Source organism: Diorhabda carinulata, chromosome 1, assembly GCF_026250575.1.
Source record: "Diorhabda carinulata isolate Delta chromosome 1, icDioCari1.1, whole genome shotgun sequence".
Lineage (NCBI taxonomy): Eukaryota > Metazoa > Arthropoda > Insecta > Coleoptera > Chrysomelidae > Diorhabda > Diorhabda carinulata.
Genome location: NC_079460.1, coordinates 36,603,866 through 36,630,057, shown reverse-complemented (window position 1 = coordinate 36,630,057; position 26,192 = coordinate 36,603,866). Strand labels below are relative to the sequence as shown.

The 26,192-nt window shown below is 30.9% G+C and overlaps 1 protein-coding gene across 1 annotated transcript; it reads left to right on the top strand.

Annotated features, from left to right (window-relative positions):
* The first annotated feature begins 1,490 nt into the window (after positions 1 to 1,490).
* Positions 1,491 to 14,974, top strand: LOC130892586 (uncharacterized). Its single transcript, XM_057798062.1, has 13 exons — positions 1,491 to 1,528; positions 1,876 to 2,145; positions 2,208 to 2,335; positions 3,632 to 3,703; positions 5,778 to 5,807; positions 6,477 to 6,506; positions 7,783 to 7,812; positions 8,912 to 8,941; positions 9,887 to 9,916; positions 10,953 to 10,982; positions 13,179 to 13,196; positions 14,321 to 14,350; positions 14,620 to 14,974. The coding sequence occupies exons 2-13, from the start codon at positions 1,903 to 1,905 to the stop codon at positions 14,819 to 14,821; spliced, it is 873 nt and encodes a 290-aa protein (XP_057654045.1). The 5' UTR covers positions 1,491 to 1,528; positions 1,876 to 1,902; the 3' UTR covers positions 14,822 to 14,974.
* The last annotated feature ends 11,218 nt before the right edge of the window (positions 14,975 to 26,192 follow it).

The window sequence follows — 26,192 nt, the reverse complement described above, 5'->3', positions numbered from 1 at the left end:
AGAGCTTTGAAGGAAAACTGAATGGTCAGGAAAAACTCGCTTGGAAATGTGAACGTTGTCCAACATTATCTAGGAAACCGTAAATCGGAAAATTATAAAAGTTCAATAAATAAACTAATAATGTCATATAAAGCTTTGGGGTGTGATATGTCATTGGAAATACATATGCTGGATTCTCATCTGGATTTATTTCCAGCAAATTAGGGTTCTGTGTAACGAATAAGGCTAGAGGTGCTATTGAGGGAAATGCACTCCAAGGATGCTAAAAGACCAAACCAAACATACAAGAAAATCATAAGTATTTGTTACATAGCGAGCAATAATATCTTTAAATCCTACCGATGTTCACTTTTATCGAAAATTTATATGTCATGAGGATATCTGACGTGTCATTGTTTTTTCATTCATATATTGTTATAAGGTGGCCCAAGTATATTTAAAATAAAAGTTTTCATGTCGCAAGGAAAGTTGAAATTTTGTTAATCAGTGTTATCAACTAAAAATTATTGAAGATGTCTCGCGGACAAACATACGTTTTATTCAACTTTGTTGAAATTTTTCAAATCATTTGTCGATTCTTAACAATTTTTTTGTTGGAATTTTAGTGGCCTCGAATTTTTTCAAACTCTAGTGTTAATGATCTGAACATTTTTTTCCGATTTTACCGCTCTGAAGGAAGAAGGTGATAAAGTAGTATTATGAAACCATGTTTCTTTCCTTACTTCTGTCGTGTTATCTCTCACAATCCCATAAATAGTTTCAATTGTTATTTCCATCTTTTTACCACTCATTCTCCTTTCGTTCATCTTGAATAGGCGCTTCCCATTGTTCCACCATTATTGCAAAGGACAGACATTTGTATCCTTATAGTTGCAATTCCAGTCTTGTCCCTTATAATCCTGGATCAAAATAAAGTCTCTGATTTCTGTCAACAATCCCCCAATCTGACAGATTCATTTGCAATGACCAGCACCCTAAACAAACAAGGGTAATAAAATGGTTGTACTTGGTTTTATCATTATTTGTAAGTAGTCAAGCTAGGTGAAAATCGGATTGACATCTTATTTAAAGAGGGTATAACAGACGATCGAATACACTAATGGGATTTTTCGATGGGAAATTACACTATAAATTTGGAGCTCCAATACATCTTCTTTATCCTCTTCTTACCTATGAATTATTGTGGTTTATTATCATGACATACCAAAAGATTTTTTAACCAACATAATTATTAGTCGTATCAATATAGAATGGTAATTCAATTAGTGAACTTAGCAAAAACATTCACCAATGGCGCGTATTCTGCTACTATTCTATGAACTATAGATATATAATTGAAAACATAGATTATTTTTATTATACCGATCAATTGATAAGCAGCACTGTTCAATATTTAAGTTGTGTTACAATTACATGATATTTTCTAATCAATAACCACTTCCTATGATTGGCATTAGTACTGACCCTCGGTACAGGTGTCAGTCTGCTCTGGCGATTGATAACTAGTTGACGAAGACGTTCTATTGAGGTAAGTACTTATTTTATTGTTGTAATTTTCGATTATTTTTCATGAAGATATTGATCATGATCTTTTTTCAGTAGTTGAAAAAAATTAAGAAATCTTATTCTTTTCTAATATATCTAATAAATATTTCAATTAATTAACATAATTTTGTAAGAATCGTGTATCAGCATGATATCTGCTGAGCTCTTCCCACGAATTTGGTTTTATTCTAAAAATTTTCTTACAAATTATTTATTCAACATTTTCGTCCGTTATTAATATCACAAAATACACTAATATGATGATAAAATATTTGAAATGCATGACTTCTCCTCAGCCCACATGTAACTTCTCAAAATATTCTTTAATAGTATACAGCTGTTAGTTCATGAGGAGAAATGGACACTTTTATGAATAAGGAGTTACACGAAGGACACGAGATAATGAAAAGTGATCACATGAATCATATGAACCACTTGAACCATACATACCGCTTACACCAGCTCGATTTTATTGATAATATGGAAAACATGAATATTACGGACCCTGAGGTCTATTTGAACAATACAGATTATCTGAACAAGACGGAAAATATAAACCGTACAGGATACGGCCAATATGTTATGAAGATGGATATGTATGTAAGTATGAATGATAATTAAATCTTTTCATTCCGCTTACATTTTATACGTTTTCATTGTAGTTCACATTTTCTTCAACTGCAACAGTACTTTTCAAGGAGTGGAACTTTACAACTTTGGGAGGTTTAATTCTGTCTATGATTGCCGTATTTATTATGGCCGCTGCGTACGAAGGTCTCAAATATTTCAGGTAAATAATTTCGATTTGTATCCGTTAATTTACGTGGAAATACATTTCAAACTCTATTTGAAAAACATCACATACTAAGCTTCAATTCGACCGTTATCGCATATATTAATTTGAAGCATTTATATCGCCTATTCATTCCAATCAATATTACGAATGTTTCAATTATCAAGTTTAAGAAAAACTTTTGTGTTGAAAGAAGGTTCTGCGTGACCCAAATCATATAATCGGATATTGGATTCTTTCAGTAATATTAGAGGTCCGGTTTTTCAACAACATCGTGAATGGTTACAATAAGGAGGGAGTTCAATAAATCAGTTTTTTCTGTTCTTAGAAACTCACTTATCAATAGGAATCTCACGCACTGAAAGATACTCTAACAACTGATGTACGACTATGGAATTGATATTGCTTTCAATTGTTACTATCTAAATCGCTATCAAAAAGTTTAAATTGTTGGAGAAAATAGGGTAGTCATAGGTGTTTGCGCAGAAACATTGTCCGTTACTCCAAAAAATCATTCAACAACTATTTTATTCTGCTACCTTTTTCTCCATTATTATTCTTGTCCAACACCATCTACTTAGTTTTCTGTTGGTTTATTCTTAATAAAAATTTTCTTAGCACATCTTCCTACTTAATTCTTGTTAGCGAAGTTAGGACATCAGCATATGCTACTATTTGCTACTTGCGGTGACATAAGAACCCATTTATTAGTATCTTGCAATCCCGTATTATTTTATCTAGTACTAGATTGAAGACCACTGATGGCTCCTTGTATAAACCAATTGTAGAGCCCACAGTTTTCTGATAAGATATTCTCCTGGACGAGTAGTATCACGTCGTCATTAGTAGTTTCACAATTTTATAAACATGATGTACGGTTCTTGATCTCAAATTGCGACCATTGATTTGAATATTTCAGAATGATTCATCAAACACTAAATAATGAGAGAAAAAAAGAAGTTTCTTACTAGACAGAAAAGAGTAAATTCGAGATTAATTACGCATCATTTCATGTTTTATTTGGTATCATGATTGTAAATATTAAAACCATGTTCAGAGGCTTATGGTCTTAGTACTAGTCTTCCAAACTCCAGTGAATAAGGATTACCCAAATATGTGGTCCGAATTCTTTCACATTAATCTGATAATAGTTATTTCTCTAAATAAATTTGATAAATAAGCAAAATAAAAATAAAATCGACTCTAACAAAACACTTTTCATAAAATTTTCTAATGATGATAACTTGTTCATAATCTTTGAATTATTCAAGAATCTCCATGACTATTTTTCAGAGAATATCTATTTTGGAAGGCTTACATCTTGCAACATAGAAAAGCTTCTGCTAAAGACCCACAACCTATTCAGTAAGTAGACATGTCGAAATATTTTTCATTAGAATTATTTTATATAAATGTTATATAACGAACAACGTCTTAACATATCATAATCTAAGAACGATAACAAATAGATGATAAATATGATCGAATGATAGTCTGCAAATTTCAACAACAACAGTTTATATTTGCACCAAATGTTGAATTACCGTGACTCACAAAGAATAATTTAGATTGCATTGTATTAATGACAAATGACCCTAATTATTACTCACTATCACTACATGTTTATAAATTAAAAAATTAGTAGGTTGAGCGATTGATATATATAAATAAAAACGTGAAGATTTCACCGCTGGTTGAGGGGAATATATAATTGAAAAAATATAGTACTTATACAGGTGAAAACATAACCATTAAACCCCAGTAAGTCATTTAAGGTGAAAACTTTTTATTTTGCCAAAATTTCGATTAGATTTTAAGTAAATATTTGTTTCCTGACTAGAACGTCAATACTCCCAATTATAAGCCAGGACTGAAGACTAAGAGTCTATATAATATATTTCCCTCAACCTATCAAGTGTCAATTTTATTGTTTGGCTCTTGGATATGAGAGAAAATATTGTATTACATGATTCGAATCGTGATGATGCAAATATATTTTAGTATAGATTTAAACAAGTGATGATTTAGTTTATTATGTTTCAACGAGCTCTTACTATACTCTCAAAGTATTGGTTTAGTGTTGAAACCTTCCCATTTCTCACACATCTTACATATAGAAACTCCGACTCGTTTCAATTGGTAAACCTACCAAATTGTATTCGAAATATGTTTGAAAAGCGATTACAAATTTTTTCAATTTAAAAATGAAATTATGTAGTTTTGAGGCCTCTATAAGTGACAGTAGAAATAAAGTGCTTCGTAAAAATTTAGATAGTTTCAGACATTTGAAGTATCTGAAACTAAAAGTTAAATTCCAGTATCTGTTATAATTTAGAGGTCGATATTGGCCAAAGATGTCGAGCGGTTTTACTTTATAGGTGGTATTGGTAAATGTTTATCCATCCTTAAGGTATGTTTCTACGATAGGAGATTTTATATACCAACAAGATGGACCTTCATGTCATACCTCAAAATAGCCTTAAAATGATTTAAGGATACCAATAGGATTCTATGGCATAATATAAAAACTGAGACATGCGCATCTCCTTTCAAATCAATGGAAGAATTGAAAGTCAGGCTAAAATGGATTCAAGGCACAATATTGTCAAAAACATGTGAATAATCAAAGTGTAATATAACGCATTAATGTTTGAGAAACGTCTATTTATTTTTTTATAATTATTCTTATTGATTTTTTTTCAAAATAAAATAAGCTTTCAACATATTTTTGAAAAGTATTAGTCCCTCTTAAGTGTTATGTTCTAAAAGTTGTGGAAAATGAAACCTTATGATGCTCGACTCAATACAGAAGAGAGCATTGCGACTTACAGGCGATTCAGAGTTGACCAAAAATTGGGCAGCTTAGAGCGTTGAAGAAAGGTCACTGACCTGACTGAGTTCGCCTGCTGATGTCAATTTATCGAGACCCCTTTCTTTAAAGGAGTGGAAGCCTGTAGAATCAGCTACCAAGACACGTCTTTCCCGAACACTACAACCTACAGAAGTTCAAGATCAATATCTACAGGTATCTCCACACCGCTCGAACTAGTCGAGAATAGGGTTCACCCTCTTGTGTTTGCTTTCTACAGAAAAAAAATCTTCCAAATAGTCACTTGTTATTGCTCAACGGGAAAAGTTTTTCTACTTTTCGCATATTTTTATATGTTTCTGAGGTCGAAAAACGTCACAACCGTTCCTTGTTCACAACTAACTTTGTTGTTCACTTTGTGATATGACAGTTGAAATAGATGTAGCGTTAGTAATTGCTGCTTGAAAAATTATCTTAACAATCAACCATCTGGTTTAATGGAGTATTACCTACAAAATTATGTTTTTGTACATTTTGAGGTAAAAATTTTCATAATAAACATTTATGAAATTGTTGTCCAACTAAAAAATTAATGAGCCGAATTTCTTATTCATTATGTATTTGTTACAGAATGGTTGGCAGAGAGATACGCCAAGAACCGTAAGTTTTCCATTTTTTAAAAATTCTCAAACATGTTTTCATGTAAAACATTGATTTAATTGTGTCATGTTATAATGGTTTGTTTCTTAGTCATATGGACTTTATTTCCTAATACAATATATTGTGTTAACCCTCATGGGTCGTACATCATATTGCATGTGAAAATTCCAAATATTTTTTATTGCGGCAATTTTTAGCTTGTTTGAAGCTCAATTTATTCTCGTTATACCTTAAAAAACAGTTTGTTGCATACATCACATCTATAGTGATTTGGAAAAATGACAGAATTAGTATTTTCAAATTTGAAAGGTATAAAAAACAAAATTATCATTCGTCATCAATGAATTCTAATGAGAAAAAGCTTTCAACGTGCTTAAATTTGAGTGAAGTAAATTCTTGTAGAAATGTACAGGAACAGATACGGAAGAGCATGGAAAAAGTAACTACTTATTGTTTTCTACAAAATCTTTTTATTTGTTTCAAATTTACATTTAAATCCTACGTGTTAGACATATCTAAATCCTAGATTCTCAACAAACATCGTAAAATGCCCATATATTTGCATATTTTATCTTATCCATGTCGTATGAAAAAGGAAGTTTGATTCAAAAATATGAATTCCTTCAAAAGATTCACATTATTCTAATATTAATTATATTTTCCTTACAGAATGGTTAGCGGAACGGCTCGCGAAGAAACGTAAGTGTTTTCCATTTTACTTCTCGAAAGCTGAGTATTTTATACTAAATTTTCCCTAGAATTTTCTATATTTCAACGTCTCTTACTCCATTTTAGTAGATTTTTATGATAAGCAAAATGTAACGTTTAATAAAATCAAGATTCAAGTAATTTTATATTATCTTTTATTTTATTGCGGTGTACAAAAAACAGCTTTCAAGTTTTAGACAACAGTATCTCAAATAAACATATTAAACAGATGAAGATGAATAATTCATCAATAATACACATTAATTCTCACGAAGTGAGGGCGGTATTTTGAGATGTCTGGGATTCAATTTAAAGTATTATATTCACGATAGTTTCCAATGAATTCGGAAAAGTCTTCATGGCTGCTTTAAGTACCTTCAAACGAGACCTGTCATATTTTCATCTGATTCCTTCGATAGTTTGTTTTCTATAATCCTTGAAATAAATAATTTTTTCCAACCACAAAAAATGTTGCTTATTAGTATTGATTTTTAACCAGAATAATAACGTTTATGCAAATAGTTGACTCTAAAAGTAATATAGGGACTGATATTCAGTGTTTGAACGTGGCGGTGCAAGAAATGATGATGCCTCAACGATCCTGACGTTTAAAAGAGTCTTCTGATGTTCTGATGTGATGTATAGAAATACCTAATTCCTTTTGGGATTTTGAATATACTGCTAAGACTATACCAATATTCACGATTCCACTATCAGCAAGACTGTCTAAAAAATACAGTGTAATGTAAAATTATTTTTTAGTTAATAGAGTTCCCTGTAACACAATTAATTTGATAATAATATATCTTTTTTACAAAAAACCGTAAGTGTTTTCTACTTTATTTTTACAAAACTAAGAATTGAGTTGTTATCAAATCAACATTCATATTATTCCGTATACATGATTTTACCAAGTGAAACTGGTTTGTTGTTCAGTCTTTTAGCTTTATTACTCAATAAAAATAATTCTGAAAAAATATGTGATTGATTCAACAGTTTTGTGAGGAAAACTACTTTTCAACTATTTCAAAATACTATTCAGAACCTCTCAAAAGTATGATAAATTAGGTGGGACATACAAAAGCGTTAAAAGAGGTTTTAGTAACAATAGCAGACTTATTAGAGAATAACTACATGGTGGATATATAAAATTGTCAAACCAATTTCATAAAGGATTAAATTATATATCATTTGAACCGTTGAAAAAACATTGAACGAATATGTGCTTGTTTTAATCCGTCATTTCATTACAATATTTTTGTTGCAGAAGAGTTAGCGTAGGAATTCGTACTGGATCGTAAGTACTTTATTTTTTTATACTGTAATAAAACCAGTTATCGCAAATAAAATTTGAAAAATATACTAGGTTTGATGAAAAATACGACGCACTAATTTTTATAATTGTCTCAAACTCATAAGTCTCAAACTGTCATAGTTGAGCAGTATGCCGTATGATCAGTCTGCTACTATATCGTTTGAATGAAATCGTATTTTCAGTTAGTCTTGTGAGCGAGTTTAAAATGGAAATTACTTAGTCAGGGACGACAAACGATCGAGATTTCATGTGACCTAAAAAAGGATGAGGTGCAAAAACTGAACTAAATTGTATGTTCGAGCAGACAATTGACTATTGGAGAGATGAGTGATGAACTTAAAGTCTCGTTGCAGAACAAACAAAAGTATAGGAAATACTCAGCAGATTTAGCACCATGCTACTTCTGAGTGGTTCCGGTAATAAAAAATGTCCCAAATAAAAACTTTATCATATTCAGAAAACCACGGCGATGGAGTAGATGAAGTTATTCCAAAAGAAAGCTATGAGAAATTAATTATGGTCTTATTGTTAGGATAGGTGCATGCTAGCAAGGACAGTACTTATTTCTAGTTTCAAGTTACCTTTTCAATTTGTTTCCGATAAAATAATCCATCGTATTTATTTACCTCACCTTATTTAGTAGAAGGCAAAGTTTCATAAATAACTTCAATTCTCGTCAATATGTAGCATTAGTGGTGAGAAAGTATAGCCATTTTTAAACACCTGGGTTCCCAGGTAAACAAGTTTCGTTAACAGTTGAATTCCTATACGTGAGTAGATTTCTGTTGATCACATCATCATAATGGCAAATATAAGTTTAAAAAACTTTGTGGGTGAATCAGATTATCTTTCGAAATAGATTTTCTTGAAGGTTTAGACTATAAAACGTGAATACAATCAAATATTAGGTTATTTTGATCTTTGACGTTTTCTATAATTGCTTATTTTTGAAAAACTACAGTACCGTCTTACCTTTTCTATGATATATCTACAATTCACGATTCTGTCAGTACGAAACATATAGATTATTAAATGTTTTAACGAACAAACATTTCAATAAAATATTCCATTTTTGTTACAGAATGGTTAGCGGAGACATACGCAAAGAACTGTAAGTATTTTATGGCGTCCTGTAAACATTTTAGGCACCATTTTCATATGGTATTCACTAAAATCAACTACAATGAAATTGGTTATTTTGTCAGAATGTCGATTGCTGAAAAATTATCTGGTAGAAATAATTTCCTTCAATTTTTAAGATGCATAAATCTTCTAATTTGGCACATCCTAAATATGTCATGTGTAACGAATAAAATTAATATATGAGGTGCGATCAAAAACTATGGTGAATATATTTTGATTAAAGCAATATCCAACACTGCTTATACACGTATTACAAATGGTATGTCTCATACTCAATTGTGTTGAGATAAGCAGAGTAGCTTTAGTACTACTAGTCTATTGGGAAACATGGATCAGAATAACGTGCAACTTTGAGCTTTGTTTCAAATTGAAAAATGTGTCAATGACGCTCACGAAATACTAAAATCTGTATAAGTGGAATTATCGATTTGAATGTAGATCAGTTATGGACGAGAATCAGTCGAGATGTAGACAAATGTGTTCATTCAAAGAGTCGATGAGGTAATGGAGCATTTGAGAACGAAAAGAGATCTGAAAATTGAGCCAATTAGTCTCTACTATGACAATGCGGCGTATCTCAAATCACTTCTGATCCTATTTTTGATTTGATCCAATATTGGAATAAGTGCATTGCTGGCTTTTTAAGGAGATTAATTAAAGTTTCATATTTTTTATGTTATCTGTTTTCTAAAAAATTATTCACTTTATTTTTTAATCACACCTTGTTCTTCTTTAGTTTCGTTGGAATATATTAGCATAATATAAGTACATTAATAAATTATATTTCTTATTTAATATGCAGTTTAGATGGTCAGTATTACCTAACAAAAAAGTTTTGATTTGGATAAAACATTTTTCTCCATTTATCATGTTCTAAAAATATTATGCAGGATGAAAATATGCTTTGTTACAGAATGGTTGACGGGGAAATACCAAAAGATCCGTAAGTATTTTACATTTACTGTTACAATTCCATTTATAATTTGTATATAGCCAGTATAGTCACAAAATTGGTTCTAAAGTATCAAAAATGGTAGTTTAATTGATTGTATAAAAAAAATTAAAAATTCACTAGCCATGTATTCAACACGCTTTATTTCCAGAATTTCAATGAATATGTGCTGAAATTATGGCTAGACCTTCTTTCCCACATATTTCTCATCTTACGTATGCTTGTCAGGTCATTTCAGAATTATTTTATCAAGAGTATTCCAAATCTGCTACATCTAATCTCAATAAGTGTTTTCTTAGGCAATAATGGTCTGTAAGGAAGATGTAGCTTGATTGTACTAAAAAACACTCTAATATCGGCTTCACGTCGATGTCATGGGAGTTTAGTATTTTGATATCACACTTCTGATAATTTATTCCCAGGCTTATTTCTATGTAGGTAACGATATCCGGTATTTCTACCTGTAAAATGTTCAAACAGGAGCCTTACTATGGTGTCAAGTTCAAAAACTCCAACGTCAGCTCCTGTGACTGTTTCTGAATCATTTGATAGCATTTGTTATGAGAGTTTATATTCTTTTTCCTAGTCCTGCAGTTACTTAGTATTCTGGTTAAGTTCTCCTTTCTGAGATGAAGAAATAACAATTTGGTACACTCACATTTTGCTCATTTGTGAACATCAAATTAATTTTCGTCTTTGTTATGAACAGCAATGTTATAAGAATAAAACAATTCATTATTAATCCATTTTGGTATATATGTGCCAAATGTTATAAATAGAAAACTTAATAAAATGATGTGACTCATAGTAGTTTTCTGAATAGGAAAATTACTATTTGAACTAGTTGATATTCCACGGAACTTTACGAAGTACTTAGTTCAAGTGGAGAATAGTCAACATCTCAAAAATATGATGAGATACCTGTGGTTATAATTTTCACCCATATCTCTTTCACTAAAATGATTGTCGATTCATCGTTATTGACCAATCTACAATCTACGTTTTGATACATTTTATTTTTTTTCAGAATGGTTCAAGAAGAATCTAGGAAAGACCCGTAAGTGTTTCTCATTTTGAAGTTATGAAATTTACTTAGAGTTTTAACACAGAATTAGTATTTCAGTATATTCAACTGTCTATTCTTTTTGATCGCTATATTCCTCCAGCTGAATTCAGCGTACTTTTGAAGTTGCATATTTATTTCGACTGCTTTTTTTTCGATATTTATATTGATATATTAATATATACTTTTACAGGCGAAAGATACTCAATAAGTCTATCATAAGCTATAAAATCGATTGACAGTAAGCTGTTGTAAATTGGAAATTTTTTACGTAGTAGTGTGAAATAAATTTCAGATAGATAGGTTTGAATCTGTACCATATGTAGGCCATATATAGATTCTCATTCGGGTACCCCGCTGAGGTTTTTTTTCTTGTGTTCGGCTTTCAATTTATTAGGTATCCTCTTAAGCAAGCAGTGTACAATGTCATGTGGTGTTATTACTTACCTCGGGTGATACATTAGTTATATCATCTATTTTAAGTCATATTTCTATGACTCAAAGCTATCTAAACACTTATTCATATACCTTTCTGTAATAGTTAACAATGGAAAGCATAAAAGCTGATCAGAAATCCTATTACGACTCATATTATTTTCTGTCGGTATAGTAGTAGCATAAAGATATATACTGACTGACAAAAATCGAACACTTGAACAATTTTATGCAATTTTTTCTAGACATACTGAATTATATACTGTTATACAGGAGTTGAAGCGAAAAATTCGGGAGTAAGTAGACGTGAAAATAATGCTGTGGCATGAAAAAAATTTCTCATTCGATCCCTCGTTTCTGAGTTGTAGGCCTTTAAGGTTGCGAAAACAGAACTTATATTTGAGTATATATTCTAAATTATACATTGGAACATTATGAATTTTTGATGGATAATTAAGTATGTCCATTTAGTGTGTTTGACGGAAGAGATAATTCTACACTAGTATCCAAACGTCAGCCATCCTGCCCAATGGTTAACAATCCGTAACTTTTACAGGGACAATCTTAAGATAGCAAAAATGGATTTTTGATCAATTTCTCAACAAAATATACCTACTCTTTGTTTAACTCGATAAAATTTATGGTTTAGGAGATATGTAGATTTTTAGATCCTTGTACATGCCAAGGAAACCGTTCGTCATAAAGAGATATTCTGAAGAAAATTATCATAAATTGAAACCCAATAAAACATTTCTTGGAGAACTAATGAATAAATAAATAAATATTTGTACTACATAAAAAAGGTGGAGAAGGTCAACAACGTATTATAAGAAACACCAGCTTTAGAGCAAAATGAATTAGATGCAGTTGATGCTGAGCCCACAACTAGCGTATGCAAAATATCAATACAATTCAAAATATCAACGACAACTACTCGTATTCATAGGATTCTCCGGGAGTAATTTCTTCACCACTTTCAAATCAAGAAAGTGCATGCCATGAAAAAAGATTATCCAGCGAGTGTGTTATTTAGAAAATTTACATAAATATAAATTCTGATCTCGTCTTTAAAGGCCTATAACTCAGAAACTAGGGGCGTATGAGAGATATATGAAGGTATGGAATGACTTATGGTTCTGCGTGAAGCATTACGCTGTCATGTTCCATTGAATTGTGGATCTTGTCTATCTTCATGTAGCCTTCTTATCCTTTTTCTGTCATAGTGCATCCTCAGTCAAATGTGACCACCGTAAAATCAAATTGATCTCTATTGAATGCTTTCTATACTAAAGCAGAAGCATGTCAATCATCTATCCATACTATATGATTTGCGATTGTCCGGGTATTAAATCGATCTCAAAGAGCAAAAAGCATAATGGACTATTTGGTTTCACTATGATTGCTTTAAGATGTTCAGACAACATTGGCCATTGAAACTGCAGTATAAGGCATAAAAATGTGTTACTCTTTCTTTTATTAATAGTCCTGTCTTAAGTTACCCAACAATCCGATCTCTCTCAAAGTAATTCTATTTTTATATTGTAGGCATTTCGCTTGTCTCAGAAAAAGCTTATACTAGAATTAATTAATCTCTAAATAGTTATGAGGCCGTAGATCATGATTACTATCAATCAATAAACCACCTTTGTAGGCACAATAAAAACAGTTATGATAGAAATAACGAATATTTATGGATATATATTCTTTTTGTCATAAACAAAATTATGCAAAATCTTTGATAACTTTTTTTTGCAGGAAGATGGGCAGAGAAGCGTGAGTATTCTTTTGTTAATTCTAATATTTTCGTGAATTTACAAATAGAGCCCAAAAAATAAAAAAAATATTGAAAATCCTTAGCTATTATCTTTTTCAAAGATACAATTTTTCGTACAATTTTGTTAATAATAATAGAAGTTAAAATTAAAAACAGAATCTCAACGTTTTATAATATCTATAAAATTACAATTAAAGTTTTATCAATCATACATTAAATGGGAGGATATTTCAAATAGATTTTTTCCTTACCTACATTCAATGTGAGCACAACTTACACGATATACGACTATATGCCAGCTTTAAAAAAAACTTAGTATCATTATATCCCGAGCAATAGTTGCAACTGCTCTTTTAGAACTGTTTCTCAATTTAAAAAGATTAGGTAGTAAAAAAGGAAAAGGGCATGAACCCCCCGAAGATAAAAATCAAACGAAGTTAAATGGAGTTTCGGACAATCCCGCGGTGAGACCATATTTGCACCATATTTCTCCAGTTATCTGGTCCATGTTCTTCCAGAGGAAGAAAGAGCACCGTAGCAGTTGTACTATCGCGTTAAGATTGAGTGTCAGCTCATCATTGAAGATGGAATGATCGAGAAAATTTTATGAGCTGATTAGCACGCCATCGAAAGTCTGTAAGTTCTAGAGTCAGTAACAAGAATGAAAAATGAGGACGAGTTGTTAGTGTCTTTGTAAAACTGTTTAAACATCGTTATAGGAATATCCAAATCACGAATAGCTTTCCGAATGGATTTCTTTGTGCTATATGTGAACGACTCTCGCATTTGCTCAAGGCTCTCTTTAACGTCCTATAGTCGGTATCTTCAAACTAATGATACCATCTACGGATGTTATTATCACATAAAGGTTAAAAATCACACTTGATAAAGTACGCACTACAGATTCCGTCTCTGCATGAAACAAATCTTTCCTATGTTGCATCAATATCCTTTGTGTGCTCGCACAAAACGGTTTGTATTGATCTTCCGTTTGATGCATCTTTAATAATTATAAGTTTAATATTAAAATATTAGCACAGATATGTGTAGTGTTAATAAAAAATGTGTATCGATGACAAAAATTTAAATGAATACTTTTGATTACATATTGTATTTTTTACAGAAAGGTTGGGAGAATCATACGCCAAGAACCGTGAGTGTTTTTTTATTTTACAGATAACAAATAATTTGAAGCAGATCTCTAGTCAATTTCTAGTTTGTTATATATTTTTTCTACATCCATCCAACCTTGCTTTCAGTTTATTCATACATTGTATCATATAATCCTCATTTTGTTAAAAATTAACAGTTTCGAATCTAACAATTCCATGAATTCTAGTAATCTACAGATGTCAGCTTTGAAATATAGACATTTTGGTTTTAATTTGAGTGTATATTTACAATGAATATGTTTTATTGTAGACTCACGATGATTAGCGGAATACATTTCCTTCAAACATTTTTACACATGGTTCAAGTCGTTCTATCCTACTTTTTGATGTTAATATTCATGACCTATAATGCCTGGCTATGCATAGCTATCATTTTCGGTGCTGGAATAGGATATCTTCTATTTGGTTGGAAAAAGTCACCTGCTGTTAATGTTACCGAGCATTGTCAGTAGAATGACATACTTATAATAATATTAAAAATATTATAAATCTTAATATTTAGTATAATCAATTTTCCGTTGATTATTTTATAATTGATATTTTGAACAAATGACATGAGAATTATTGTTATATGGAAAGAGACATTTAATAAACAATTGCATATATCTTGTTTTTTTCAATACCGTCATTTCCTTTCCAGCAATCGACTTTCCCGCTTGTCGCTAATTTTATTATGCTTTCCTTTGAAAACAGGTATATGACCATTTTCAGTCACCATATCTTTTACTGAAGTGATTTCAATTCAATTTCAAGGCTATAAAGGGCCTATGTTTATTTATACAGTTAATTAGTGTACAAATATAGTGAAAAAATCACTAAAAAATATTGTCAATAATTCATTCAAATGATCTTGTTTCGGTATTTCTGATAGTAAGAGGGTCAAAGTTCTAAAAATATATGCTATGAGCTCTAGCTGATGCAATGAAATTAACAAAGTTATTTGGTGTCTAGTAAAATAGATGAATATTTTGTATGTGTTACTATACATTGTGAGTATGGCCCGTATATTGCTCTCAACGTCCCTCACCTCTTCAGTTTACCATGTTTGATACGAGCGTGTGCAATTCATTATTCATGCTTTGATAATTATCAGGTAAAGAACGTGCCAAGCAGAATTACCCTTTCTCCTTGTCTCATTCTCCTCTCATAAAACCCTTCAGGGTATGCTGAACTGCACTACGTTGGTTGCTCAATTCTCTTTTTGTTTGTATATAGACTGGTACATGAAATTGTACATACGGGGTATTTCAAAATCTAGAAACATCGTATTTATTTATCTACGAATCCGATATGACCGAAAAATATACTATTACAATGAGGAACCTCCTGAGTTTCACGTGATTTCCGCAGCAGCGCGCTTCTGTCAACACTCAGCTCAATAGTTGTCAAGATGGAATATGCGTTCTGTGTTATATACGAGTCTGTAATTTCCACACAAATCTGTACCACCTATGGTATTGATACTTCTACAGTACAGAGCATGAGTAAGTTAGTTATAAAGGCAAATCATCGAGACAGACGTCTTTGTGGGTCCAATGAATACCTTTCCCCGTAGCTCTCAAACATCCACTCGACATGTTGATAGGGAACTCAAAATCTATCTGACGTGTTTTGCGCCGGCCTTTTCGTATGGAACCGTATAAATTTCAATTATTATAAATTTTGCGTGATGACAAAGAATGACGAAGAGTGATGAGTTTTGTGAGTTATTCCACCAAAGATGGTGGAATAACTCACTTTTGAATCAAGCTTAGTGTTTAATGACAAGTCAAATTTCCATTTGAGTGGGAAAGTTAACCGCCACAATGTGACGATTTGGTGGACCTACCCACCACACCAAATTTTACAGTATGAGTGAAATTCTCCAGAAGTTTATTTGTTTTTGTGCAATCTCACGACATAAAGTTACATCACTGGCCTTTAAGTTCATATAACATTATGTGATTTTTTTGAAAGGGTTTGTGAAAGGCACTGTTTATATCCCTCCCCTTCCAATAACATTGGTTGAATTAAAAAACTTTATAAGAGCAACTATCGAATCAATCACTCAAATGTAGAATAAATTTGTCTTAACTTCAGGTCTTTTTTAAATATTATGGCTTTTTAAATAGAAATGACTATTGACCTCCGATGTACAAAATAGGCAGTTTTTCTCTTATCTATCACATCCGTGAATAAACTTTGCAATATTCACTTATTCCCTTATGGTTGACATTTTGCGCAGCACACCTCATAATCCCAGACTTTTCATAAATACGATACGAACAATTCGAGTTTGTACTATCCAAATTTAATATAAGCTGTGTTCAATCCTCATGATCATGACCATTGTAGGCCAAAGGGGCTATAATCCAAAAAAACAACTACCGAATAGGAAAATTCATTGATAAAGCTCACCCATCTGTGACAAATTGAATTTAATCTATTCCAGTGCAATCAAAAAGTTCCCTATATTACTCTACGCCAATGTTATTGGCTAATCCATCCATGGGAGTGCGTTCGTCAGAACAATTGAAACTGTGATTGAAAGCGCGTGGCAATCCAGACATGCGTGAAATATTTAAATTAGATCTGTTATATACACACATATACTGTTCGTGATAGTGCCAGATATGCTTTCGTTACGTTGTGATTATAACAATGATGGCCCATTGCTATGGGTTGCGGTGAGGGAGTTCTAATGATAATCAAGTTCACAAACTGATTTTCCACGATTCTGAGCGTTTAAGTAGATGTGTGAATGTTCAAGTTCATCATTCAAACAATGTTGATTATTTCGAGAAGCATGATATAAAATGAAGAAAGAATATGAGATGAACAAATTTTATGGCGTTGATGTTATAGTAAATGATTAAGATTACATAATAAACCTTACAATATTTGAACAAACAGTCGTAACAAATTTCAACTCCAAAGTTAACAAGATTATAAAACTATGTTCAATATATATTTATGTGTACCTATACCTATCATCTATTAATTATTATAATTATGTTTTATCTAGATACCATTTTACTGTAGACATTTCATGTGCCCCACTGGTGCCTATGTCCAGATTGATACATTTTCAGCTTCTGTCTTATACATTATATACAAGTTATTTCTTGTATTTATATTGTTAAAAGTTCACGCATTCGTGAACTAATATTCAATTGCGAACGTTTTACTATTGTTGACTTGAAAACGGATGAAAAATCAACCTTTTCTATATCATAATTGAAATCTGTAGCTCTTTGTGGGGAGCTTGAAACTTTTTGTTTTGTTTCCAAGTTAGATGTTAAAATGATTAAACTTACTGATTTGGTTAAGTAGATCAAGGATTCTATTAAATTTTAACGGAGTTCCAAATAGTACATTATCCTTTCTCATTTACGCTAATCACAACTTTAAAATATTTGGGTCTGAATACACTTTGGAAAGACAAAGCTTTAAATATTTTAATACCCAGTTAAGAGTCACCCTTGTTAAGCGCGCTCAGTCGAGATGAACTGAAACAGACGTTGACAAAATGCATCCAAACTCGTTGTTGAAATTGAGTTTTCATTCTACGATTTAATTTGAATGATCATTTAGAAAGCTTTTTGGTATTATTCTTACAATTTTTATAGATTTTCTGTAACATATCTCGTTGATGATTAAATAACGTTCTCAATCAATTAGTTCTATATTTAGGTCACTTCTACATTCAAGCGAAAAAATTCCTCAGTATGTCCGTATAAAGTTATGATTCTCCATTATAATGAAACTTTTTCAGCCTATCCTCTTCGCACATTTCAACTAAATAAGGTTGTGAGTGCGATCTGATTCTTTATGCTCAAATCAAATGAATATAACTATTACTCAAGCAGTAAAATTATAGATTCGGAGAAATCAAAAATAATAAGCTTATCAAGCGTGGAAAAAATACAGTAAATACAAGAATTAAATAGGATTAAGTGTCAGGAAAGAGTACCCACAAACAAAATACATGGACATAGTCATCGATTGCCATATTATAGGCTTGCGTATTCTTATGGCGACTCTCTTGAAATCTTCCAATGATTTAAGAAGAACTGAGGAATCAATTGAATCGCTTGTAGCTTTCTCTAAGCATGTCAATATTTAACCTAATGTTTGTGCGAATGAAACTACTTTCATTTCCCTAAATACATTATAATTTTTTCATCGAACTAATTTTTTGAAAGGAAAGATGATAAATTGATGTAATAATGTTTAATATAAATAAAGTTACCTTGGATTAGTAATTTTGAGTCTAACTCTCCACAATTTAGAAATGTTTCAACGATAATGTCATACATACTGTATTTTATAATATTTTTTAGAAGAAACTCTGACCTATAAAGTATCTATATTCATAAAAAACTCTGTTTTATAAAAGTTATTATCTATGAATATTTCTGCATGGCCTTAATTTTGTTTTTCATATCAGACAATGCAGAAACTTTTAGAGATACACTGATTAAAATATGCAGTTACATCATTCCATAAAAAAAGTTTAACATTTAAATTATATTGAGTTCCACAAATACCAACTCTAAATATTTGTCAATTTTATAACCAGAAAAGATAAATAAGGTATCTTTTAATATTTGCTAACAAAATCGGAAATCATAAACGTCATAATTGCATAACAATTTTGATTTCAAAAATGTCAAGTGTATGTTCATGTAAATCATAATTGTTCTTTAATCCTTTCCAGTTAATCCATTAGTTGAATCTAAAGCAGGATTTCACTGAATGGTCTAGACTATAATTTTGCATGAAAATTGTATGCTGTATCTCGTCCTTTTGATACAGTTGTTATGACAAAAGGAAGCCACTTTCTATTGTTTTGTTATTTGGTCGTTCCGAGACGTTCGTAAATAGTGAAATGGCTTTCATCTTGTCACGTCTAGCGTCATTACCCCCATTTAAACTGGTTCCTTAATTTTGATATATATTCCTATTCAGGGTGACGCAAACTTTCTCTATAATTGAAATCATTCTGCTTTGTGATAAAACATCACATTCTAAGAATAGTTTTTAATAAACAATCAATTAGATCAATACCATAAATCCACAAGCGAGGTTAATTTGGGAAATTTCAAACAACAACAATAATCTGATTCAAAAATTCAACACTATTGATTGATCACAGTTTGTGATGAAAGAAGGATTATTGAACTTGCTGAAAACAATTGATTCAAATTGTATTTTTTTCTTAAACGTACTGAAAGAACTTACGAAACGGAACTCAAGAGGTCATAATACTTTCTTGTAATTTGAAAGCTGCTGTTTATTTTCGTATTATCGAAATTTCTGCGTTACAGTGAAATTCTTACAAATTTCTTGATTGTTTAAAGCGGAACCTTTCTAGTATGCAGAGAGGGCTGAAAAATCTGAATCTTTTTTTTGTTAACAAAATATTATAATTTTATCTGGCTTCAAGTTTTCCCTTTGTAATATAGATAACAATAAAGTTGTACTCATGGAGTTCATCTTGAGTTTGTTTAATTCAGTTCTAAATATATAAGTTTTATTACATTCTCTTTAACATTGTAAATCAGTAATTATTTTAAAATAAATGCCAGGAAAATGTTTCTTCAAACCAAAAGGGAAATCAGAAACTCCTGCTTGTCTTTTGAAGTTAAATGTTGCCAAATAAGATCAAATGAATTTGTTTCTATATACTTTGAGAGGCAATGTATCATATATATACACAGTATGTACGTAATAGATATTTCACATTCAAGAAATAATATTTGAAGAAATAAAATATTTAAGATTCTCTCTTATTGAATATGTTGGAAAGCACAGGCTTAATACGATGTTTAGCATAAAAGAAAAAGTAACGGATTATATTGTAAGTTATTTTGGAGCCAAAGACAGAACTTTTACCGATAAAAGTATAAAGAACTTGGAGAAATATCCATCGAGATATGAAAAATTTCTTCTCGAAGTTGTAATAAATATCAGGGTTTGTACATTTACAGGGTGTCAATTTCATAACATATCACCCTCTATATTTCAGAACCCCGACAAACCACTTCATATATATTTTGATGGAAAATTTTTAGACTACTTTTCAAGTAAATTGAATCATATCAACTCACTAGTGGTTACAACTCCTGAAATCTTAAATAGAAATTAAGTTCAGTTCAGAACTTGGTTTGTAGTAGTCAAATCGTGAGAATTTTAATGTAAAATGAAATATGGATGATTAATAAAAATTCACTTATTTTATAAATTTTCAAAATGTTGTCTATTATATTCAAGCAAAAGTGATAAGTTTGCTAGAAATATATACACGTAGTTTTCATCCTTCTCATCAAATCTCGAAATTAAACAAGTAGCTAGCTTATTGCTCCTTTTAAACCAATCCATCTCCAAAGAAATCTATCATTCTATCATCTAACTGGAAGAATGTAATGTAGTGGAGCTACATTTTGTTAGAAGTGAATGTGATCTTTTTGTAAAATCAACAAAGCTGCATCAAAATGATTTTCTAATCTAGTTATTATTAAGGATTCTATTTTTTCTGGAAGAAGTTGAAAGGAGTCATTATAGTTACAGATACCTCTCTTTCTTTAGATATTTCGTATGACTTTCTTGAATAAATAATGAATAATAAACGGACAACAAGCAATTAGCAAAAGATAATTTACAATATTTTGGCGACCAGAAATGGTGTTGAATGATACATAAATTATATTCTAAGAATTTTCTCTACCTCATAAATTACTTGAATACGCGAAAGTGAACTAGGCTTTTCCTAATAATATTCAATTGAATATAATACTCTCCTATTATTTTCTTATATCTGCTTAAAAATCATGGCTTTACATATTTTAGAATATAAGTAACGAAATATGGATTATGCTATGTGCACCTTGTATAAACAATTGTCTACAATTTCGAAATACTATTCGATAACAATTTGACAAAATAACATATATTTTTATTTGCAAATATACATATTTCAAGAATTAATCTTTTTCATTTAATCTGTGTAGCAATTTATGTTTGGGTGTGATTAAATGCGAACACGGAATGAAAAACGATACATACAATTTCTGCATACAATAAATATAACACCAAATGAAATATTTTCGGAAAATTAAATAATCCTGCAACTAATAATAAAAATATTTGTTCAATAATATGAACTGGGAATATATGAATTCAAACAACTGTATTCAGAAAATGATTTTTCTTAGAATCTGACTCAATATTAATTGACGTATTTATCAAATCCTATCAAGATACAATGCAATGATAACAATATGAACTAGAAAGCCTTCATTATCAAGTTTTCTGTTGTACCTATAAGAGCTCTAGTTTGTCTAGATAAAATGTATGGATACATTCAGAAAAAGTGAATAGCAGGAATCCATCCCTAATTAACAAGGCTTTATTCGTTATGGGCAAATGCCCAATAATCCCTCTATCCGTGCATGCTTTTATAAGTAAAATTCACGTTACTTAGATCACAAATTGACATATTAATTGTGATTGACAACTCCAAATTGAGTTTCTTGCAAATCTATGTGTTTTCAGAAAAAATTAGCTATTTTATGATTACCGTTATGACTTGAGCTTACATGCATTTGTTAATTACATCATTCATTTCGTATACCTACAAAACGCTTCAAGAAGTAATTCTTTTTTCAACATTTCCTATTTTTTAATCCCTAGCAACGTTCGTTGTTTTTTGGCGCAAAGTGTAGAGTCAGCAAAACACCTAATCTATATCAATGTGCTGATGGTAAATGGGTACAAACCACACCCCGGTACAAATCCAGAGGCACTTCTTAAAATAAGTACGAAGATTTATATGGCAATTCTTGCTACTCCGTCTATTTATAACCCTATTCTAGTTCAATTTATTTCTATTTTCGATACTGACTCCGTATGCGAAAATACTAAATGTTCATATTTTCCATTCAAATTAGAGAAACGTTGTTGGATCAATTAGAGTGAAGTGTCTAAGGATGCGACATTTGACTGCGTATTTTTGAAGTAATGTAGCAAGTTCTAAAATTTCTAATTTAATAATACGGTAAAATCTCAGAAATCTATCTCTCTCTCTCTTTTCAAAATGACCTAATCTTGGATAAAGTTGGATGGGATTTTTTTTACTCATTTAAGTTTTGTGCTTCATTTTTAGTCTGATTCTCTTATGTATTTGACGTTTCTTCGTCTCATCTAGGAAAAAACTCCTTTTTTGTCCATTGTTTTATCTCGTCTTCTAATTTTAGGATTTCATGAAAACTTTCTCAACAGCCTAATCACATGCTGTGTATTATACATCCAATTGTTTTGTTATTTATCTTTTTGCATGGATCTTTGCGTCTTCCGTTTCGTTTATCAGAAGAGACCTACATCTATAAAGCTTAGATATTCCACTGAGTTGAAAATGGTTGTCTGCTAGGGCCATATAAAAACGATGGTGGTTCAATGGGTTATATGATCTATGATCTAACTTAGCCTTGTAAGATAAAACGTTAAAAAGGCGCAAAATTACAAAACAGTTTCGTTATGTCGAATCTTGTCTCCTTGTTGTAAAGATTAGTTTCGCGGCAACGTTTTTGGTGTCTTGGAAATCGTATGAATTAGTACGATTTAAGTTAAGTTAACTACATTCATATTTTTTGACAACTAATTAGACCAAAGATAATTTTACACGATATCTGAATCAAGACGATTCAACACTAAATTCTATTTAAAACGATAAAATTTGAATTGCTCCAAATGAATATGGAATGAGCCCTGTATAAGTTTTAACGAATCAGAAATAAGATGATGCTTGATAACGTCTTAAACATATAATTAATATACGAAGAGAAGCCATTATATGGAGTATAAATGTAGAAGCCCTTAAAATTAGAAAATTCTATTGGCACTCTCATTTTCTCTTGTTCGAATCTTCTAAATTGCCATAATTGGTTCAAATCAAATTAAGCACGAAAATCTATCCAACCAAATTAAAAGCCGAAAAGTACTGAGTAATGGAGATCGTTTTTCAAAGGCAATTCACGATTACTTTATCTAAAGTTCTCAACAACCGTCTTCCAGTAGCGGCATCAAAATAAATGTAGTGTAATTTACTGAGCCACAACACAATATTCATAAGTCGGTATAAAAATTGGTCTAATAATATATTAATTTATATATTACAGGTCCGGGACTTGTAGGTACTACATGTACCTATTTGTCCCGGACCTGTTCAAGCAATAAACATAATGAGATTTATTAAGCTAGTGCTGCAGTTTGCATCACAGGTCACCAGATCAGGTCATCAGATTGAAAGAAAGTTACGGTACAGATTTCTCTGTCAAGTTTCCTTTTATTATAATTCCTTGTATCCTACTGCTTCCACCGTTTTATTTTTGTACTCTCTTATCTTATTTCACCTTAATCCAGAGGCTATTTCTTTCGAAAATTGGCACTTCTCAATATAGAAATTATATATATTCAGCAGCTTAGAATTACTTTGTCCATGGCTCTAACCAAATTAACGTCGACTGGGGCCTGAACCAGAATTGCAAATATGACATCCTTCATAAAATACTGTTCAATTTGAATTTATCAGTGTCGTGTAATATAAATTGTTTGAAGGTAGTTCATACTGTTACATCACAATTAATAAACTTTCAAATTTTTGTTTTTATTCATAATATTCCTTGAAATAACATATATTCAAGATATAATATCACAAAAGATCAAATTTTGAGAACTATTATGAAGAAAAAAATAAAATTGAAATTTATTTGTTGCAATCTTATAAGGATAAATATATTGTAAGTAAATATTGTTATTGTAAGAGCAATTATTTCCTTACTCAAGTGAAAGGTGTAACAAAACGTGTTATTATTTATTAATAAGGTGAAAACAAAACTTAAAGAAAATATATATTTACAAATAAAATATTGCATACAAAATTAGCTAATTGGAATGTTACATACTCGTATTAAGTAATAAGACCTAATTTTAATCAATTTTATTACTGAAGTGAATCTCTTGCAGTTAATTTAGTATTATTTATATAGCCAGAAGTCTTTTTCAGGATTTGGGAGCGAATGCATTACATTAATGTTATTGAAAGTCATTTGCAAAAATTAACAACATAGAAGTCGGTACCACCGTCTATTACTTCCACCGTTGCACGCTGGTATGTCGTAGTACGCATTTCATTCAACGAATGTTGTCATTGAAACGCTGGCCATGGAAAGTCGGTTTTTATATCCGCTTCAAAAGGGTACTTAACATTGGAATTAAGCTGGAACAAAGACTTTGTCGTACAATTACACACACTTCTTGTCCTCTTTCGCGTGAATGCTACGTGTTTTGTAAGAAAAATTCAAATTTTCAGTATTATGCAGTTTATTTTAAAAGAATGTATACACTATTCTGTATAAAATCAAAAGGACATATAAACACGAGCACAACACAACGATAAAAAAATCATCAAGAGAAACTGTACAATGTATACCAATATTAAATTATTCAGGTTTGTGTCAAATGTGCCAACTTGATATCTGCTAATGCTGGCAGATCTATATAGGGCTTCTATATTAGAAAATTGCTTCAATCTTGGGACATCTGTAAAATAGGTGGTTTGTGGTTTAGAATTCAAGTAATCGCTAATATATTTAAACATATATTAAGTAGGAGAGAGAACATGGAACTAGCTCACACAATTTGCATTTCTGGTATCTTTTTCTGTGCATAACGTTGTCAGCAGTTCCTTTAGATGCCTTATGTTTTCGTTCCTTTTATCGAACATAAAAGAAGAACTTCTATTCAAACAATTGACAGGAATATTACAAAAGTTCTCATAGTGTACCAAAGTTTCGTCCTTCATAAAAATAGATAATTTTAAGTACAAACAGTTAAATGGAGAGAATTCTATTAAAATTATTGTTAATGAAAATAGTGATCGTGAAACTCATTGTAAATTTCGATTCTCAATTTCCGCTCGACCTGATAACGACAAAACTCATACCTGAAGAACTTATTCTATCGAGATTTTTAACTATAGTAGTATTACTTTTCTACTTGTTTCACTGAGCTTTCAGAATTCTACGAAATAAAAACTTGATAACAACTTCTATAAAATCAATGTTGCATTAAAAGTTAGAATTGGGTGATATCCACAGGAAATTGTATAATGATCCTGAATGAGTGCTCTTAAGTGAGATTCTTCGTATTCAATATATATTTATTCTTGTTCAAAGAACTACAGATTGTTTGGATTTTTCAATTCCAAAATAAAAATTATCGTATTGTTGGAAGATGAAAATGAATTTCAAAACCTACAGTACGTATCATAGCCTTTTGCGGCTAAATTGTGCTAAATTAGTTTTCAGTCTCATTCATTTGAGATAACAAAATATTGGAAAACGAAATCAAGGGTATTATCCTAATTAATACCTTTCTCATTGGTGATTGTATCATATCTTATTTTATTTATAGATCGTAAATTATGGATTTGTCACAAAATAATCTTTCAGGAAATTGCCATAGATTTATCCATGAAACCCCCCTATCAAAATTTCTAGTGACATTCTTTGGTTTGCAAGAATTTCAAAATATGTAGGTTCTCATATATATTTTTGCCTCATAGTTTCTCAATTTTCAAATCGGATTTATTCTTGTACCACGATTATATCAAATTATTTTGAGCTTTGGTCATGCAAATATTTTCCACCTTCGGCTGAAAATATTTTGAAAAAATTGGAACTGAAAAAGTAATGAAAAGCATGAACGAATCAGTAAGACACCATATACAGATATGAACATGTTATTTATTCACTAATTAGTGATTAATATAGTATAGTATAT